This window comes from Lepisma saccharinum, chromosome 21 (genome assembly GCF_977018435.1).
Source record: "Lepisma saccharinum chromosome 21, izLepSacc3.1, whole genome shotgun sequence".
NCBI classification, from domain to species: domain Eukaryota; kingdom Metazoa; phylum Arthropoda; class Insecta; order Zygentoma; family Lepismatidae; genus Lepisma; species Lepisma saccharinum.
Genome location: NC_139249.1, coordinates 33265211 through 33287115, shown reverse-complemented (window position 1 = coordinate 33287115; position 21905 = coordinate 33265211). Strand labels below are relative to the sequence as shown.

General features: G+C 36.5%; 1 protein-coding gene across 1 annotated transcript in view; it reads left to right on the top strand.

The window, feature by feature from the left end:
• Positions 1 to 19275, top strand: part of LOC146004054 (UBX domain-containing protein 4) — a 56614-nt gene extending 37339 nt beyond the window's left edge. The window contains exons 7-11 of the mRNA XM_083142665.1: positions 3094 to 3216; positions 6079 to 6201; positions 9219 to 9330; positions 10953 to 11176; positions 18370 to 19275. Of these exons, the coding sequence (XP_082998791.1) occupies positions 3094 to 3216; positions 6079 to 6201; positions 9219 to 9330; positions 10953 to 11176; positions 18370 to 18499 (712 nt within the window). The 3' untranslated portion in view covers positions 18500 to 19275. The remainder of the gene's footprint in view (positions 1 to 3093; positions 3217 to 6078; positions 6202 to 9218; positions 9331 to 10952; positions 11177 to 18369) is intronic.
• The last annotated feature ends 2630 nt before the right edge of the window (positions 19276 to 21905 follow it).

Sequence of the window (21905 nt, the reverse complement as noted above, 5' to 3'; positions counted from 1 at the left end):
TGGCCATTTTCCACGTTTTTTCACTCTGCCATGTAGTGTTCTGCGACACAAGAAAAGCAGGCAGAATTCGAGCATGCACCTCCCATCACATGGGATGTGTATCAGCGGTATTTGTTGGGTGAAAAATAACAGATAATAACTTCCTGAGCACTGCAAATGCATAACTTAATTTTAATCTCACTTTCTAAAAAAACTAAATATGCTGACCAAGGCAATAATTTATTTTATTAAAAAACATAAACTAACGTAACGTTTCAACCTTCTAGCAAGGTCTTCTTCAGACTCTGTATCAAGTACAAAAGTAACCAGATACAGCAAGAAGGGTAATATATATACACAAACATTACTCCCTCCAGACTATTTAGAAAGTTGTTTGGAACTTTCTAGCAGATGACTTTCACTTTCCAACTTTACTTTCACCTAAAAGGCTAAACACTTCCATATAGAATGTGGTTGGACTTTTTAATCTCACGCTCTTTTCCCTTCATTTTTCTTCCTTCTCCTCTCCTCTTTTTCTCTTGTCCTTTCCACTCTTTCCAACATCTTCTTCCATTCTTTGTTTAACTTCAGTCCCCCATTCCAGTTCATTGTGTCTTCTTCGCCTTTCTTCTCTATTTCCTTGGCTTGGAAACAGCTGGAAAAGAATGGCTATGAGAAGCAGGATAGACTGGACATAAACAGAAGAAGTAAGAAAACGGGCAGGGGAGAATTGGAAGAGAAAGAAAAAGAGGAGAGAAGGTTTGGAATAAGGAGTATGGGGAAGACCACAGAAAAGATATGCAAAGTGCTTAGGAAAGCAGGGATTAAAACTTACAGGAAGGGAGGAAGAAGCATCTTAGGAATAGCGAGGAATGCTAACAAGAAAAAGGAAAACAGAGAAGAGGAAGAAGAAGGGATTATCTACGAAGTAAAATGTAAAAAATGTCAGAGTGTGTACATAGGAGAAACGAAAAAAAGGCTGAAAGACAGGTTGAAACAACATAGGGATGATGTACGACTTAAGAGAGAGAGAAATGCAATATTTAAACACACGAGAGAAACAGGACATGACATAGAGTGGGATGAGGCTAAGCAGATAGGAAGGGAGAAGAGAATGCTAGTGAGAAAATGGAAGGAAGCCAAGGAAATAGAGAAGAAAGGCGAAGAAGACACAATGAACTGGAATGGGGGACTGAAGTTAAACAAAGAATGGAAGAAGATGTTGGAAAGAGTGGAAAGGACAAGAGAAAAAGAGGAGAGGAGAAGGAAGAAAAATGAAGGGAAAAGAGCGTGAGATTAAAAAGTCCAACCACATTCTATATGGAAGTGTTTAGCCTTTTAGGTGAAAGTAAAGTTGGAAAGTGAAAGTCATCTGCTAGAAAGTTCCAAACAACTTTCTAAATAGTCTGGAGGGAGTAATGTTTGTGTATATATATTACCCTTCTTGCTGTATCTGGTTACTTTTGTACTTGATACAGAGTCTGAAGAAGACCTTGCTAGAAGGTTGAAACGTTACGTTAGTTTATGTTTTTTAATAAAATAAATTATTGCCTTGGTCAGCATATTTAGTTTTTCATAATCATGGAAACAAGGCTTAATGGAGTTATAACTCACTTTCTACTATTACAGAATAAATAAGGTGGTTAAAGAGTGAAAGCTTTGAGATGCTAAACACAGTGGAGGGAGAGGGGGAAATGGCTTGGGTTGGTGACTTACTGTTTACACAAGAGGATATTCTCCTCTTGGTTCACATAGCAACAGGTGACTCATTGAATAGGTATGATGTCACTAGCTCTTGATTGGCATAGCAATAACTTTACGACCTACAACTGAGAAAGCCATTTCGTGAACTTGGATTATACTGTACATTATACATGAGATAAATTTTTTTGTCACTTTTCCCATCAAAAACCAGGGTGTGCATTATACATGTATAAATACGGTAGTTCAGGTACTAAAATTTCCACACATTAGCTTTTGTTCCTTCTCCAAAACAAGTTCCTTTACCTTTATGCATATTTAAATTGTGATATAGTTTTGAAGATACACTGTAATACAATGTGTCGGAAGAAGCATATGTATTTATAGTATTTTCAAATAATATACAGCTCTGAAACACCTTTAATGTCTTATCCAATGCTCTTTCCTTACATGTGAATCCTTCTAGTCCCTGAGAATACTAGTGGTATGTTTGTGAAATTTGGGACAATATATTTAAGTGCTTTAGTACTGTACATTACTTAAAGATACAAAAATAGAGTATTGTGATTGGGGGGTTCCATTCCCTTAAGCTACTCTCAAATCATTGCAGAGGAGGGGTTAGATGATAGAAGTGACGATATATATGAAAATATTCAGAGAAGAATACTTAGATAGCAATTTTTCTTGAATTTTGTCAGTCTGTTTTTATGTTGCTTTCTTACAATTATTGTCAGACAAAAACATTTTTATTTTACTGTCTATCCTAACCATTATTGATGATTAATGTTTGAACTTCTATGACTTAAAATTTAGAAATATACATGCATTTATGCTCTAAAATTAATAAAATATTTGCCTGAAACTCGGAAATATAACCTTAAGAACGTATACCTCATCTCATTATTTCTTTTCACCTAAGTCAAACCTATTTCTAAGGAAAGAAAAGGTGAAGTAAACAAAATTCCTTTGCATTACTGCCAAAAGCATAATTTTTTGATCAGTATCTGGTGAAATATTTCAAACACACTAAATGTGCACAAACATATGCTTGTATGATGGATGCAGTAAACACAGCTTTAGTGTTTGTATACGTAGAGTTTGGTGTTTCTGCATTGGAAGTAGGATGTTTTTTCTGATTAATTTTGAAGGCCCACTACCTTCTTCATTGCCATATTTTCACAAAAATAAAACCTAAAGCTAAAATATGGGTTGCTAGAAATGTGTTCGATTTAAATGAGGATATAAATATGTCAAAAATCGGAGCTCTATCAGTGACATTTGATTTCCATGGGAAGAGAGAGCTTCAATAGAGCCGTCTTTAATAGATGCTGTTTGGAATTTTGTGATGATTAAGTTAATGAATGCATTTTAAAAGAATCATGTTTAATATGTTTGCAATATTTGTATGTGCAGAGCTGAACGAGCTGCAAAATATTCTGCGGAAAAGGAAGCAGAACAGAAACGACGAGAAGAAGAGAGGCAAAGGAAGCTGGCAGAGCAACAGGCTAGAGCTGTAGCGGATGCAGCTGCTAGGAGGTAAGGATCAATTCATTAACCCCTTCCCTGTGAAATTTTCTGACAAAATGGTTTCCCATTCTGTATATTTTTTTTCTGAGTTTGCGTAGTAATAATTTTAAGTAGCTACTGCTTCAGCACAATTGATCCGAGTATCATGGTTTATATGTCTTTCTCTTCAGAATAAAACAGGCTTTCAAATGGTATCATGCACATGTGTACATCAAGCATGAGGAAAGGGAAATCGGGGATAATTCTGGAAATTTCCCTCCGAAAAATACCTTTTGGTAACTTTAGGGCCCTCTGGACCAGTCCTGGATATAGGTACCCGATTATAAACTACCTTGAAAAATAATGTGGTCTATACGTAGAGGCATGCAAATTTAGTTTTTGACGAAAACACGAAATATGAAATAACATGCTATAATGTTCATTTTTCATGTTTCTGAAAGGTGCGAGGTGCATTTTCCTACCCTGTTTTGTCACGAAATAATGTGAAATGAACTGCAAAAGGCGAAATATACTCTTAAACACGAAATTTACCGTTTATATACCGACGCGACACTTTCTGAATTCTGAAGTATCCTGTTAGTTATGCAATTCACGGAAAATTGATTAATTGTGCTGCAAATATTTGAGAAGCAAAAATGAACCCCATTACACAGGAATAAACAATACTCTGGTAACTACATAAATGTGCTATTAGAAAAGATAAGTTTATTTTGTGTAATAAGTGCAGTTTTTAAATCAAATTTAGGATTATATTCACAATTTTAAAACCAAAATGCCATTTTATATAGCACTTTTGATGTAATTATTTACCGCTATAACACCAAAATTTTATATTATTTACCACTTTTGAACCCGAAATCGACTGTGTTTTTGTACCGAAATGTTGCTTTTTTATTTACCAAAAATATGTGCCTCTATACGTAAGCCTTAACTTCGCCATGATAAACAAGACCCAATAATACGTCTGCCAAGTTTCATTGCAATATCCTCAATAGGTATGAGGGAAAAAATATTTCGCAATCCTGTGTGACAATACTATTAGATACTAATCGGGGATAATTCAGGAAATTTCCCTCCGAAAAATCTTTTTTGGTAACTTTGGGGCCCCTCTGGACTGGCCCTGGATATAGGTACCCAATTATAATGTACCTCGGAAAATGCTATGGTCTGTACGTAATGTGTCTGCCAAGTTTCATTGCATTATCTTCAATAGGTATAAGGGATAAGGAAAAAAAATATTGCGCAATCCTGTTTGACAATTCTATTAGATACTATTAGAAACTCAAAAACCAAAAATAAATCACCAACAGTTCAAATAATGCAACATCAAAAAAAAATTAAAGCAACTGACTAAATGTGGCACACAAACGAACTCACGTTTGCACTTTGTCAGCATAACACAAAAACAGTTTACTTTCCTCGGAACTACTACTTCTTCTTCTTCTTCTTTGTCAGCACTGAAAATCGTGACTAAATAAAAGGCTGTTGTTTCTTCAATAGCAAAACATATGTTTCACCAACAAAAAAAATTATTATTCCGTTCAACACAGGTTACTTCAATCAGAGATGTTAGTGGGCGTAATATTATGCCCAACACAGGGAAGGGGGTAATCTTAATAATATTATATTTTGTAAGGTTCAAGTAACTCATTCAATGAATGCATTTACTATTCTTTTAACACATGCATGCATTAATATCAGTTTAATGTATCCTTGAAGCCTGGAATATTTTGTCATAATTCACTATATTATTACAAAAGAAGTAGAGTTGCAAATTTATGGTGGTACAAAAGCTTTGCACATTGCTGGATCAAAAGTGGTGCATAAAATAGTATTTTGGTGTTAACATAACAAATATAATCCTAAAATTGATTAAAAAGCTATACTTATTACAAAAAGTGAACATTTCATTTTTAATAGCATATTTATATTCTTATCAGAGTATTGAGTTTATTCCTGTGTAAATGAGTCAATATTTGCTTCTCAAATTTTTACCAGAATTGATCAATTTTTCATGATTTTGAGTAACTCACAAGATAATTCAGACTTCAGAAAGTGTTGTATTCATAAAAAAACTATATATTTTTGAAGGGTGTTTTGAAAGGTTTATTTTGCATTTTGCTGTTCATTTTGCAGCATTTCATGACAAAATTTGGAGGAAAACATAGCTCTCACCTTTGAAAAACATGATAAATGAACTTTAAACAAAACTAAATGTGCATGTCTCTAATTGTTGGTAATTTTCTGTTAAAAAGAGCATTGTTTTCAAACTATTTAATTTTTTCATTGAATTATGAAAAATCCTACAAATATTCTGTAATTCTTCTTATGGGTTGGAATTTCTAGTACTTGTATGTAAGTGCTCAGCTATATATTAGTGCATGATTGAAAACCAAAATTAGATGACAGTACAAATTTGGTTCATCAAAACAGCCCCAAACAACCTAATTTTGCCACCAGTGGTACAATGTGCATGGAGATTTTAAACACCTTCACTGCACTCCGAACGATAAATATTGACTTGTTCTGTCTTTGTATCTGAATGTAGCATTAGTGTGGTAAAGGATTAACTCTCTGAACTCCCATATGTTTAAATGCTGCCTCATTGGTGGAGTGTGTTTGACAGTTAACTCATGAACTCATTACTGAGGATTCCAGATTCAAGTTGTGACTTGAGCATAGGTGTTGCTTTGTGAGTGTACATTCACTAACATCATGATCGTGATTAGCCAAATATTGGAGAAGTGACATAGAAGAAGAAAAGTAGATAGAATTGATATGTGATGCATTCTTAGGATTTGACACCTAACAGTGATGAGCATGCCTACGTAAGTTGCAATGTGTTAATACATTCATTTATTTATATTTCAGTGATACAGCCCGTATTCAGTTCAGATTACCAGATGGTTCTTCACACACCCAGCATTTTGATGCCGACACTACTCTAGGAGTTGTACGAACATATATCCAGAATAATCTTAATTTGCCATACAGGTATGTGTGCCCAATGTATTTTAAGTGAAAAATCATGGATTTGTTGTAGATCAATGACATCCCCAAGTAATGCTGAACCAGTACTTATGTTTGTACTCATATCCACCAAGATGTGTACATCAGAGAAACTCAAAAAATTCTCAGAACAGTTTATTTTTTGCAAGTTTGTTAAACTGGAATTGTCTGTTTGAGAGAATCATGTCATTTACTCAAATAATATACAGCGTGAGCACAAAAACACTCCCAAAAGTAGTATTCTACAGAAATGTTCACAGTAGTTTTAAAAACTCATAAAATTTTCGTGGTGTTCATTGGAATTACAAATGCTCAATGTGCGTGCCACCTGTTACGCGGGAAACATCGAGACGATAATCCAGCTCCAACCACACCTTCTCAAGCGTATCCGGTGTGATGAAGTTGACAGCTGTACTGATGCGTTCCTGAAGAGATTCAAGGTTGTGGGTAGTGGAGGTACATAGACCTGGTCCTTCACGAACCCCCAAAGGAAAAAGTCACAAACTGTCATGTCCGGTGATCGTGGGGGCCACTTGCATAGATTTTGATCATTGGGTCCAGCTCGTCCTATCCAACGGTGTGGGATTGTCATTCAGAAAGTTGCGTACAGATTGATGCCAGTGTGGGGGTGCTCCAACTTGTTGTAGAATGTAGTCATCTCTCTCTGCAGCAAGTTGAGGAATTAACCAGTCACGTAGCATTGTTAAGTAGCTTTCACCTGTGATTGTTGGCCCCTCAAAGAAGAACGAACCGTACACTCGACGCTCTGATACTGCACAAAAAACATTCACCTTGGGTGAGTCACGTTCCACATCAAGAGTGGCATGCGGATACTCGCTTCCCCAGATCCAAACATTATGCCTGTTCAGTTTTCCACTCAAGTGGAAGGTCGCCTCATCACTAAAAATGATCTTTGTCAGAAAGGTTTCATCGTCCTCCATTAAAATGTGGATAGTCTCGCAAAACTCACGTATATAACTTTTGAACCAATTGCAGCCGGTACGGGTGAAAACGCAAACGCTTCCGTAAAATCTTGCTTACGGTAGTTTGTGGCACCTGCAACTGCCTGCTGGTAAGACGTGTTGATTTTCTGGGACTGCGTACAAAGGCTTCTCGCACACGCTCCACAATTTCCTCAGAGATGGACGGTCGGCCAGAATGTTCTTTTCTTTGATTACAAATGCATCCCCTCTCAACAAATGTTTTATGCCACTGCAGAATGGATTTGTGTGTAGGTGGATCAACATTAAACTTCCGTTTAAATGCACGCTGCACTCTCACAACACTGCTTGTTTTGGCAAATTCTAACATGCACCAGCTTCTTTGCTGCGGAGTGAACGCCATTTTCGATGTTACTGCCCTCTAGCTACCGAATTCACAACTAGCGATTCTGAAAAGAAAGATATTAAAATATTTTGAGTTAACTGAGCTTTGGATATCAATTTTATCAAAATATTCAAGTAACTATTAATTTTATGACATCTTGAAACCAGGGAGTATTTTTGTGCTCACGCTGTATATTATATTATACCTTTGAATGGTTTGCCTCAAAATATAATGAAACCTCGGGTTATATGTTTTTCATGAACCTGCAGTTAAGGCACTTAAAGTGCATGAAACTGTAAATTCTGAGAAAGCATATTAACATTGTATTGCATTGAGACTGGGAAAATTAAATGTATAATGTGGTAAAACATAAATTTGGAAATTTATACTTGAAGTTCGTATATTTTATGCAGTAATTATATCAATAAGTGTACTCTTTTATGAAGTGTTATGTAATTTTTTCTTGATTTCAACCACAGATTATAATATTGCACATTCTGAAAATTATTGGCTGACCAGATACTGCTAGGTAGTTCTAGTAAGAATGTAATTTATGAGGCTACATTAAAACAAATGTTTTAGTCAGTTGAAATATTCTGTACACATTCAAGAACTAAAATGAAACTGTAATTCTATATGCAGTGGAACCTCAATTTTACATTTTCTAACATTATGTATAATGAATGTGCATATTCATTCTTTATGATTCCAATGGACCAAATGTTAAGATTTCCAGAATTTTACATTTTCCTGCATTTGTTAGTTTTTCACTTTGGTCCTCTTAAAAACATAAAATAGATAAATGTTCCACTGCAATTACAATAAAACATGATTTGTTTTTACTTTTTGCTGCATTATGCATAGGAGCCTTGATTCTTTTCAAAAGCAATAACACCAAAATAAAATAATTTTTGCAGGGAAAAAAACATTACGTATGTGCCGTGACACATTCTAAACAAATTTTTCTTGCATTTAAAATAACAAAATAATGAGAATTTAACATAAAATCTAAATCGATGCATTTTTTTTTTACAAATTTCAATGCATTTTGTGCTTAAAAGATAAAAATTCTGCAAAATCCAACATTCTTGTGTTTTAGGCTTAAAAAATAAAATGTACCATATTTACATGTGTATGATATAATGTGCACGTTTCCCAAAATTTTATCCCCACAAAAAACTGTGGTGCATGTTGTACATGGAATAATTCCGACAGCACACTTTTCTGCCAAATATACCAAAAATTATTTCAATGTACGACACTGTCATGAACAAACATAGACCATGTGATCTACAAACTGAAATACTAGTTTAAAAGCACAATGAAATAATAATTTTTGGTATATTTGGCAGAAAAGTGTGCTAAAAGCACGAATTTTGGGATAAATTACACCAAAAACAAAATGAAAGTTCAAGGTCCCTAATTATGCATTTAATCTTCATGGTAGATCTAAATTTTCCTGAATTTTTCTTTCTCCCACATCCAAGCTCTCTCATGTTGGGAAAAAAGAACTTAAAATCAAGACCCATTATATTGTTAAATGTATTTTTCTATCTGAATTGATTTTCTCTAGCTGTTTCCCTTTGTTGTTATTCTAATTGCCACAAAGTATGACCCGTTGTTACTTAAAGAAGTTTGTCTTACTTCATGAATAATTTTTACTCTTCTCCTTGTAGGAACTTCACATTATCAATGACATTTCCAAGACGGGAGTTTCCACCTTCAGAAGATAATAAAACACTAAGGGAACTACAACTGGCTCCATCTGCTGCAGTGCTTATTCTTCCGGTAAGTACATTACACCTTATTGAGTGAAGTGAGAATCTTCGCCGTTATTTATGATACACGATGTTCTTGTGCTCTTTGTAAAGGTTCACTGCTGAATTTGAAACTCTTAGCAAAGAGAAGATCATAAGAAAAAATAATAATGGAGGAAGCAAGGTACAAATAAGGAAATCTGAATGAAGAAAGTTATGTACTATTGGAGAAGAATTAATGACAATATTGTGCAGGTACAGTTTTGTGTTTCCAAGTTGCTGTTTCTGTTGATAATAAAATTTTATTGTCATTAGGCCAAGTACAGCAATAGACAAAGTTAATAGTTAAGATATGCACATAATAGTGTGAAACCTATAGGCTATGCAAAGCTAATTAAATTATGTACCAAAACTAAATCATATATCTACTAGACATTCAAAAAACTCATTAATATCATAAAATGGGTGTAAAACTAACCAGTTGTACAATTTGTTTTTAAAACCTGTAACGATTCATTATGCAAGTAAAAAAATGAATTTTGTTGAAAAGTTTTTGGCCAATTACTTCAAAACTATTTAATGACTTAGACAATCTATGATGAGGTAAGTAAAGTTCTCTGTTATACCTTGTATTGTAATTATGTACATTTTTTTTATATTTCAATTCAGGCAACCTATTTTTAGTATAAATCAAAACAGAGTAAATATATAAATTTATTACAGTCATTATTTTGTAATGAAAATACCAAGGTCTATAATGTTCTTTATAAGAAGAACCAGAAATCTCCCTGATGGCTTTCTTTTGCAATAGCAAAACGTTATTGACCTGACAGGAATTCCCCCAAAGGATTGTTCCATAAAGTATAATGCTTTGAAAAAATGAAAAATAAAAAGTTCTAATGTAGTCAACAGGTACACAATTTTTTAGATGCCGTAGCTGTGCTGTATTGTTTTGTGCAGTGTTATTTGTACTTTGGTTGGAGGTTCAATGTATGTGTATGGAAGTCTGCATTTTTCTTGTCTGGGATCTTTCATAGCATGGCCTTTGTCACAGACAACATCAAAGAAACGCATGCAATTATTCAACAGCAACCGACACTCAACTTAGACACCGGTTGAGCATACCGCACCAGGCACCCTGTACTTCAAAAGATCCTGGACAGCTAGAAGACATGTTGCACATCCGCCAACCCAAGGAATGCAAACCTCACCACACCTGAGCAGCATAACACATCAGATGACTTAACCTAGCAATCAACACCCATCAGCACCACCTGATGGCAGAAATCTCAACTGCTACCCGAGAGCACAGCAGATGACTCACCATAACAATCAATATTCACCAGCACGGCCAGGTGGGGGAAATCAGAACTACCACCAACTGGGTGTAAACAAAGCAGTGATGTGCTTCCATCTTCGTACTAGATGCCGTAACCCATGTTAATGAAAGCAGTGGTCCCGTTGAAATTAGGTAATCGGACAATCAAAAGCAACCTTGAAACAAAACTTTACATCCATTGAAGGTAGTATGATTTTCCCTAGTACATGGAGAGTCAAGCTCTTCGGTATGAGCACAGCATGAGTATTTTCATTTTTTTTACTGATGTAAAACTCTTCTGAGTACATTACTTAATCTATGTCGTTACCATGCAGGTTGCTTCTTCGGCTATAACGTCCTCGGCGGGAGGTGCTGCAGGTGGTCTCTCGTCTTTCATATGGTCCTTAGTTACCCCTGTTCTTGCACTTCTCAACTACTTCCGAGGAATGCTATTTGGAGCAGGTTCTGGCTCGTCAGGCAACCAGGCGAAAAGGAGGAAACAAGACCCTCCAGCAGAACAGGGTGCCGGATCAAGTGCACCAAACGACCAATCTGGACAGTAAGTACAATTACAATTGTAAATGTAAAGATAATTATCGGTGCACTACATGATTAAGTTAACATTCCATGCATTCTAAAATGTAGCTGTCTTGATTTTATGGTTGTGTGCAAATTTCTCATCCATTTAATCTGTTCTTTAATTTACAACTGTTGTTGAACATACGATCAATAATTATATTTACAATTGAGATTGCAGGGGAGACTTGTTATCAAGTGTTTGCTACATGATTTAAGTACAAAATAATTTAGCATTTTGTAGGTTTGATGCATATTACTCACAATTCCAGAATATAAAAAAGACGTTAAAAAATTAACATTGAAAACTGTACTTACATATGCAAGTATGTTGTTCCTATTTTCCTTTCTTTAGAACTACGATTTGGGGGCTAACTATCCCCTTCTTCAGGTTCGTATAAAAAACTAGGTACTTAACATGGTACCATGTCGAAATGTAATAGAAGGATAGTGGACAAGGGTTGGTGTGGATACATTTAAGATATTATATCCCCCCTCTAGAGGTATTTAATTACCCTATTACCATGTTAAGAACATTAAAAGACTGTATCACTTTGTACAACTTGCAGGTTTGGCTTTTCCTGCTCAACTGTGTTTCCTAATCTACGTGAAGGTCACTCTTCCACGAATGCTTTCCTCTCCCGACGATGAGTTTTTTAAATACGTCTAGAGGGGGGATATAATATCTTAAATGTATCCACACCAACCCTTGTCCACTATCCTTTTATTACATTTCGACGTGGTACCATGTTAAGTATCTAGTTTTTTTATACGAACCTGAAGAAGGGGATAGTTAGTCCACGAAACGTAGTTCTAGAGAAAGGAAAATAGGAACAACATACTTGCATACGTAAGTACAGTTTTTAATGTTAATTTTTTAATGTCTTTTTTTATATACAAAATAGAAAATGATACATTTTTTCTCACCACAAATCGATTTATTGGTTCTTTACTTAAACATTCTTAATATTTTAAATGAGTTGGATTTTTTGAAAGAAGATTGGACAAGATAGGGTATATCAGCTTTTTTCTTTCTTTACATAAGAATCCAAAGACATAATAATAAAATGAGACATATGCTATAAGTAAAAAACATTGGAAATTTACTGAAACAATTAAGTTTTACAAAAACATTAACCATGTTCTCATCTTTGCTTGACACACCCACTGCAAGATTTATGCACCCATCATGCAAAACATGCCACCAGATTCACCCTTCTTCAGGAAAAACTTGATAATAGACGTACTGAACATGTCTACATTTTCACAGCCATTGGATCATCCATGTTGTCAGAGGAAGACAATGTCCCACCCTATCATTACTCGCGGTTGCATTTTTGGATTTTCAAGTTACGCAATTATAACCCAGAATGGGTGCATTGAAAAAAAAAAGTAAAGTGGGCTCAACAGAGTTCAATATAGTAATTTAATTCCATTACAGTACATACTACGTTGAATTATTGCAACAGAGTAAAATAAATAGAACTCGGAACTCGATCACCCAGAAAATTTCAAGAAATGACGTATATAATGGCCTTAAAATTATTAACCTTTAGCCACCTGACGGTCGAAATTTCGACTGCCACATGTGAACCCTTTAACGCCGGATGGTCGATGTTTCGACCAGCAGCACGTGGCAACAATTAACGTGCAATTTCTCAAAAACTACACACAATATTTCAGTTCTGTCTTTTTTGATCTTTAGTATACATATGAAGGTATGACATACTCTAATTACAAAACAATACAACCATTGTTACTATTATTAACAAGTGCAGTTTGAAAAAGCCCTTTTCTCCCCTTTTATTATTATGGGATAAATTGAAGATAAAATACTATAACCACTGAACTACTGCATCTTTTTGAACAATTTAAATTCTAAATGTAAGAATGAGTAAAAAGCAACTTTTTAAGTAACATCCAAAAATTAAGGGTTTGGAGAGAAAGCGGGACAAAGGCCCAAATTTCAAAAATTTCTGTAAGTTGCAAAATTTCGGAACCCCGTAATTTCCATTTTTTTTTTTCAAAGTTGCGTGCATAAGATATCCACATACAGGGTGGCTTAATAAGTAACTTAACACCCCCAGTACAAGGCCACTGCAGCGCTCAACATGGAAATGGTGATGACCAATCGTTATCAGGCCAAGGGGGAACCACATTGACGCCACCCACACGGTCGGTGGCCATCTTGATGTCCGCCATCTTGAATTCAACTTCAGAATTTTAAATGGGAAGGGGGTCGTGCGACATATCAAAATGAGCTAGAATTTCACGAGAAATGTAATGGTGAAGGTTTTTTCGACGTATCTTTAACCAGTAAAAAGTTATGACTGAATTCTTGTACCAATTTGCTCCTTTTCGAGGTGTTAGAAAAATGAATTAAAATTTGTTTAGCGCTTCGGTAATGCATCGAGATCAAAGTGACGTCTATGGAGAGACGTTTGCATGACATTGCACATTATTTTAATCGGATACATCCATGAAGAGCTGTGCATTATGAATGCTTGTCGCGAACAATTTACAGTGTGACGCTTCCATTGAATTAAAAGTCCTTCACAGTGACAAGGCTAATGTTTATGTTCATAAGGAAGTTCATAAACAGAATATGTGACCCTTGTCATCTGATAACTAACTTTGGACAAAAACTGGTTCATAACGTTCCCATAAGTGTTCTGGTGTTCTTTCCTATTGAAAAACTCTGTAAAAAGAACCTTCTTCCATAAGCAAGGATGAAAAAAACTGTTTATTTAAAAAATCCAAGTAGCCCTAAGCATTTAAGGTTCCGTTGATGGAAAATTGACTAACCAATCGTGTTCCACACACCACACCACACCATTAACTTACCAACACTAACCATTCAGCTTTGATCTGTTGAAAATGTGTTATCAGATAAAAAGCATCGAATATTCTGTTTATGAACTTCCTTATGAACATAAACATTAGCCTTGTCACTGTGAAGGACTTTTAATTCAATGGAAGCGTCACACTGTAAATTGTTCGCGACAACCATTCATAATTCACAGCTCTTCATGGATGTATCCGATTAAAATAATGTGCAATGGCATGCGAACGTCTCTCCATAGACGTCACTTTGATCTCGATGCATTACCGAAGCGCTAAACAAATCTTAAGGCATTTTTCTAACACCTCGAAAAGGAGCAAATTGGTACAAGAATTCAGTCATAACTTTTTACTGGTTAAAGATACTTCGAAAAAACCTTCACCATTGCATTGCTCGTGAAATTCTAGCTCATTTTGATATGTCGCATGACCCCCTTCCCATTTAAAATTCTGAAGTTGAATTCAAGATGGCGGACATCAAGATGGCCGCCGACCGTGTGGGTGGCGTCAATGTGGTTCCCTGTTGGCCAGATAACGATTGGTCATCGCCAATTTCAAATTCCATGCCACAGTGGCCTTGTACTGAGGGTGTTAAGTGACTTATTGAGCCACCCTGTAGAGTGGTCTTTTGTCGCGCTTCCATCCAAATTTGGTCCATCCATCGTCCATAAGGCCGATTCTAGAAGCAAAATTCTGGACATTGTCCCGAAGGTGGCAACACTGCTGCTTTATATAAAGTTATCATTTTTTACTCAAGACATATCAGTCTGATTTCAATGAAACTTGGTACGGTTGTAGCAGTGTGCCGCTCCTACATATTACATTTTTTTGTTCACTTCGATCGATTGAGGCAGATACAGGGGCCAACTTTTTTCTTGTTCTTCTTCATTTATTGGGAGACACAATGTATAAATTTTACCTCCGCTAAAAGCTCCATCTTAAAGAAAAAAAAAACAAGACCAATTTCATCTGCCTATGACAAATAGTTCTTCAGTTACGATTTTTTTTTTTGTACTTTGCGGCAAGTTTGAAAATCGCATGCTTGAAAAGCACCATCGTGAATGAGAATATAGGCACGTGAGATGTTTGGCGGTTAAAGATTAAAAAAATGATCTACAAATAATTTTCACTCTTAAAATGAAAGCTTCGTTTTGTCATAAATTGGAAGAGAGGAGTGCAGTATTTTGATAAAAATTGTTGTTTGGTGGTTTAAACTACCAAAGAAAAGAAGGGGAAACACAATTAAATGCTAATGTAGTTTTTAAATTTTTACGCAAAATTCACCAAAAGGTTTTTCTGTATAAGTAATTCAACTTTCAGAGTGTACCTTGCACGATACATTAGTTGGTTAGCATCTGAAAATATAATTGTGTTACACATGTGTCAGATAATATTTTCTTGTGACTGAAATCACAGCGAGGGCACCTTAAAGTATTTCAAGTTTGCATTGATCATATTTTTCATGAATTGTATACTTTAGGAAATTTAAATGTGGAAGTTATGCTTGCAAATGCAAGAAAGATTTTTTTTGCAGGCCCCATGTGGCAGAGTGGTTAGCACATCGCGCTACGATGCCAGGGTTCCCAGGTTCGAATCCTGGCCTGGGCATGAATATTTGTATGTGTCCATTCGCCAATTTCATCATATCATCACTCATCCCCATCTTCGCAAATTAGTCAAAAGTGGCACAAAAAGCGAAGTAAAATAAATCAAATCAAACAAACAGCAAGAAAGATTTTGCAAAAAGATACCTCAAGAACAAGAAAATGCAACAAAAACAACAAAAAATTACTGAAAAATGGCCTAAAGGGCAAAAAGGGCCAGAAAATGCAAAACAATGCAAAATAAAAACTGTTTTCTGGTTCTAACTGAAGAGAAATGGTCTACTATCAGGTTTAACTTTGTCCTCAAAGCCCAGAAAAAAAAGATGTCATAGCATGTAGTGGTTAGCACAGCATCCTACTACAATGCCTCAGGTTGCATGTTAGAATCCCAGCCTGGGGATGGGGGTTCTTTGTGAGTGTCCCTTCCTCAGTTTCATCATATCGACACTCATCCTCGTCGTCACATTTATAGGTCTTTTCCATTCTTTCGATGGCCGGTCCTCATTCTGGTGAGGGAAGTGGGGAGCGGGAATTACGCCACAGACCAACCAGACAACAGCGGTGGCACCGATAGTTACGACGTGGTGGTAGGAAGTACTACATGTAGCTCGTTCTACTGGCTGCTGCGTGCTTGATTGGTCGCTTCCCCGCTCCTCACTTCCCTTGCCAGCATTAGGATCGACAGCCGTAACAGTAGAAAAGACCTTTAACCAAAGGTGGCAGAAAAGCGATACTAAATAACAAAAATCAGATCACAGATTGTATGGAACTGTGGTCAGTGGCTGTCAGGCTAAAGAGTAGTGGCTAGTGATGAAGTTCCAAGAACATCCAATGCATAGTACTGCTGTACTTGCCAGGAGAAAAGACCCATGCAAAGTTAACAGAATTTTATGGCTCTTCTACTTCAACTTTCTCTAGCACTCTACTTTAAGAGAAGACCTCTTCTCTCATCTTTAGGGAAACAATTAATTTCTGCAGGTGGAGGGGATCGAAACTACTACAGGCCTGTGATTTTACTACCAATGCACTAACCAACTAGTCTCCATAGCACCAAATTCTGTATTACATTTTGCTCATTTGCTCAGGGGGGGAGGATTTTTGCTTGAATTCTACACTTGGCTGGCTTTAGAGTTTTAGGCCATTGCTATGAAGGCTGCTTTTTGATCTTCCTGTTTCCATGTTGGTGTGTGATGTATTCCATGCATGTTTGCATATTTTCAACCTTTTGATATCTCCTTTTCATGTTTGATGCTTGTGTTCATCTTTCGTCTTCGTTAGAGGGTATTCAGATTATTCTATGGTAGCTCATCCACATTCACTTGGTGTGTTGTATGTATACAAGGATGTCAGAAAGGGGGGGGGGGCACTTGCCCTTCACTCATCATCGAGGAACCTTTCTTTGTTTTGAAGAAAATTTTGAAAGAAATATTTTTGCTGCTCTTAAGTGAATGTGTACTAAAGTTTCCCCCAAGAGCAAGAGATCCATAAGTAGATAAGAATTGCAGTTAGGTCTGTGCAAATCAAGTGAAATGTGGAATTGATCTCATAGGAATTTGCTGGTTTTGTGTCCAGTTTAGCTTCGAAGACTTACCAGTGTTTGTACAAGTATGCTCTCATGTAACATTACACCAGGGAAGGTAGAGGATAGAGGATAGCCCAAGTTTACACCCCTTCTTTCTATTTCCAAGTGCCTTGCATAGATACAAGGACTCAGAGGTAGAGGGAGGGAGTTCGGAAAAAAAAAGTCTAACGATGAAATGAATTTGAAACAGTACCGAGATGTCCTTTTAAAAAGTGCTATGAGATGAGACTATTTCTTTCAAGGCTTGTCACACTAAGACCAAGAGCAAGAAAGACCTCTGTAAAAAATATTTATTATTATTTGGTCAGTTATTTCCATTGAATTTCTTAATTGTTTTTTTGTGGAAAAATTCCCAAAAAAATTATGCAAAGAATAATACTTCTGAAGTAATAAATAGGAGACAAGAAATTTTTTCTGTAATTGAGCAACATTTCCAAATGCTGTAATTTTCTTTTTTCCAAAGTTGAGGCATGTGCATTACATATTCTTAAAAAGTGGTCTTTTGTCCAACTTTGATCCATTCAACATCCATAGAATCGATGCTAGAAGTGAAATTCTGGAAATTGTTTCTGCAAGCTGGCAACACTGTCAGTCTAATACATTTTTATTATTTTTTTCCCCAAGAAGTATCTTATCTGTTTTCAATGAAACTTTGCACAGTTGCAGGAATGTACCACTGCTACATACTATGTTTTTCATTCACTTTGGTCTATTATTGTTAAGCATGGGTGGGTATAGGGGAGGGAAAGGGATCTTGCCAAATACCAATTATTTGAAAAATTTAAATTTTGTTTTTCTTCTTCCATGAAATTGATTATTGGATTGTACAATGTATAAATTTAACTTGTGCTAAAAGCCCTGTGAAAGCAAAACCAACTTCATCTCTCTAAGACAATTAGTTCTCAAGCTTTAATTTTTTTAATATCATGGCAAGTTTTAAAAATGCATGCTTGAAAAGTTCCCATCCGGAGAGGCTTTCCACACTCACGAGGCTCAATCCACAAAAGGTTAACATATTTGGTGTTTTGTTTTTTTAATAATAATGATAATAAAGTTAGTTACTTTCACCAACGCTACCCTGAGCATGTGAGAAAAGTGTTCTAATGTATAAACGTGTAGGGATGCTAATTTTTTATTTTTCCTTTGAAGGTTGCACAAGCGCCGCAGTCCAACCGAGGCTCGGTTTCGTCGCGACGGGAACATTCACCGCTTGACAAACCGAGATGATTCTGACGAGGAAAACAATACTTGGAACGGAAATTCAACACAGCAGATGTAATAAGTAGTAAATTCCAGCAGAGAAAGTAGGACTGAAATTCTGATCATGATCAGGTACCAGTGTTCAGGGATTGATGATCTGTAGTTTACATAAAAATTACTTTAGAAGGAGAAAATGGTTGGAATGGCTGGAAACACTTAATGAAATTTTGGTCTGTTTCTCTTCATACTTTTCCCCTCTTGCTAATCATGATATCTGTTTGGCAACCAAAATTAGTTTTTTTGTTTTACAAAAAATGACTTAGTGATTAGTGTAATGTAACTAGTCACACTGTTACTTGTTTTTTTTTTTTTACTTTAGTCAATAATACTGTGTAAATTTTTATCATACATTTGCAATACACTATGATTACTAGATGGTTCAAATTCAAATTCGTGTTCATTTTGTTGCAGACATTTATTTAATATTTTCATTTTTTGTGTGTGTTAAATGTTAATTTTCAGCCCATCTCTAGTTCCAAATGTGCACTTTCTATATAAGAGAAACATCATGTTACAAGGTTGTGGAATAATTATTTTGATGAACTTGTCTGCTGTGTACATACGTATTAGTATGTACAGTTACAGACACATTTGGGTTGTAGTGAACCCATTGACTTTCAATTGATTTGTCACAAACCAGTAGTGCTTGTGACTGTACATATACATGTGCACTTGAGGTTTTTCAATGTTCTGACTTTAAATGAAATACCATCATAACTCTGAATCTTTATATATTCAAATGTTCCTGTAATATAAATGAACATTTTGTATAGCGTAAATAAAAATTGATAAAATGCACAATTGCTGTATGAAATATATTTGATACCCAAATTACATAATACATTAATAATACACATTAAAAATTTATAACCAGGCTCAAAATGAACTGGAGTGAATCAGAACAGTGTTCTGGTTCGTGAATATTCCCCTTCCCCTTCCGTCGGAAATTGCAATCCCACGTTTATTTTTTCTAGATATTTCACTATGTTTTCCTTTTCAATGGAACTAAATTGTTAATATACAGTCAACTCTTGATACAATGACCTTTCACAGTTCCTGGGAAAAGGGTCGTTATTTTGAAGGGGTCGTTATTGGAATTTGCACCAATTTTGAGCATAAACGGAGCTCAAACTGACACAAACATTCCTAGGAGATGGTAACACCATCTGTTATGCACAGAAAGCATGCTGTGAGAAGGAAACTGGAACATGAAAATGTTTTCACAAAAATGATTTAAAATAATGTCATTTTCTTTTAATTGTGAACAGTCGTTGGTCTTCCACGAAATTCTTATAATTGTAGTTCATGAGAGACCTGTTTGCACTGAGACCTACGGAAAGGAAAACAATTTCTCAAAACTCGGAGCCGAAGAATCTTACACCAGTCACACTGGCACCAGCCAAAGTCGGGAGATAATCGGGCAGAATGAATGTTGAATTTTATGCAGGTCTACTAGAGCATTACTTAGTGAAATTGAGAAATTTCGTATTTCCGCGATGCACAATTTAATGGTTAAGTCCTATTAATTTCGAAGATCCTCTGTCTTCATTCACTAAGGGTACGGCACCTGGAGCGGAGATGATATCATATCACTGCTTTGTTTGTTCCCAGGTGGCGGTAGTTGCAATTTCTCCCGTTCGGTGGCGCTGACATGTGTATCATGTCGTCTGCTTCCTGTTGTCAGGTGGCACTGTTGGGTGGTGGTTGGGGCCTGGGCCATGGTGCTCGGTGTGGTGCAGTTCCTGTTCCCCGCGTGGCTGGAGGGGGGTCGAGTATGAGTACAGCATCTTTTCTTTTTCTGGTCTGGGATCTTTTTGAGGACAGGATACCAAGTTGGGTGTTTTCTGGTTTCTGTTGGATGATGGGTTCCTTTGATAGTGTTGACAACAGAAACCAGCACTGAACATGCAGGGAACAGGAACTGCACTGCACCGCACCGAGCAGCATGGCCCAGTCCCCCAACCACCACCCGGCAGCGCTACCTGACAACAGGAAGCAGACGGCACGATACACATGTGAGCACCACCGAACGGGAGAAATTGCAACTACTGCCACCCGGGAACAAACAAAGCAGCGACGTGGTATCATCTCTGCTCCAGACACCATACCCTTAGTGAATGAAGACAGAGGATCTTCGAAATTAATAGGATGTAACCATTAAATTGTGCAATGCGGAAATACGAAATTTCTAAATTTCACATAAGTAACTTTAAACTGCGTTTACTGCATCCATCATGAATACTAGAGCATTGTCCGTTACAGGATTTACTGGTGAGATAAGATCTCTCGGTAGACAAATATCTGTAACCGTGACTTACTTTTCTCCAAAGTTCTTGGTTTTGAATCACTTCTGGCCAAAAGATATTCAAAATTTTTCTCAGGCAGTGATTGAGTATATAGTAATTCAATATGATTAACTTTAATAATGAACTGCTTACTTAGACATTTACTTCACAAAACCATGACAAACAAATCATATTCTTTTATTCATAAAAGTAATAAAACATGGCTAAAATTATCAGTAATATTACTGATACACAGATATACCCATACGAATAGAGTAACAATTAGTTTGCTTCTGCTGAGTCCCCAGTCATGTATGCATCAAGGGGAACGAAGGAGCTGATGCTACCGCCAAGTCTGCTGATGCTCATTCACCTTGTTCTCGTTCTCTCTCTCTCACCGAGAATAAGTCATCTTAACTCTGCTTCGAATCTGACACAGCCGTCTCGGACATTGCCATTTCTTCTCAAGTGTGCTGAGACAGTTTTTTTTTAACCTTCCCAACGATAAACTAAAAACAAAAAGATTAAAAATCAGCAACTTACGTGTGTGAGCATGAGATTTTTCGTACTACGTTTCGGAGGTTACACTACCTCCTTCTTCAGGTTGAAATGATGTGTGTGAATGCGGAAAGGAATATGTGGGACAGACCGGGAGGAATATGCAAACTAGGTGGGGAGAGCATGATAAGGACGTAAAGGAGGGCATACCAAAAACAGGATTATCTGAACACATATTGGTTAACCGACATAAGATTGCTAAAAGGGAGGTTATTAGGGAGGTTAACAATAAATTGGACAGAAATGTATACGAAGCTGCCTATATATGCGCGAAAAATTGGAACAAACTTAATAGGGACGATGGGAATTTAGAAGACGGCTGGGTTAATTTCTTTAAAAAATGGGACAAAGCCGCAGTGAATAGGGACGAGATGGGCTTCCATGTAACTCCTGAGGTTAGGAAAGCCGCCGAGGTGGAAGTCGATTTCACCTTGGATTGGTGACTCCCGAGCCCCAGTTCGGAAGGACTGAGGAGGAGGAGTTTTCTTTCTCCAGCTACGGGCAGACACTGTGCATTCGCCTACCCCGAGCATCGGTCGGCAGTTCACCGACTTCAACCTTGGACGTTCTTTTGTTTTTATG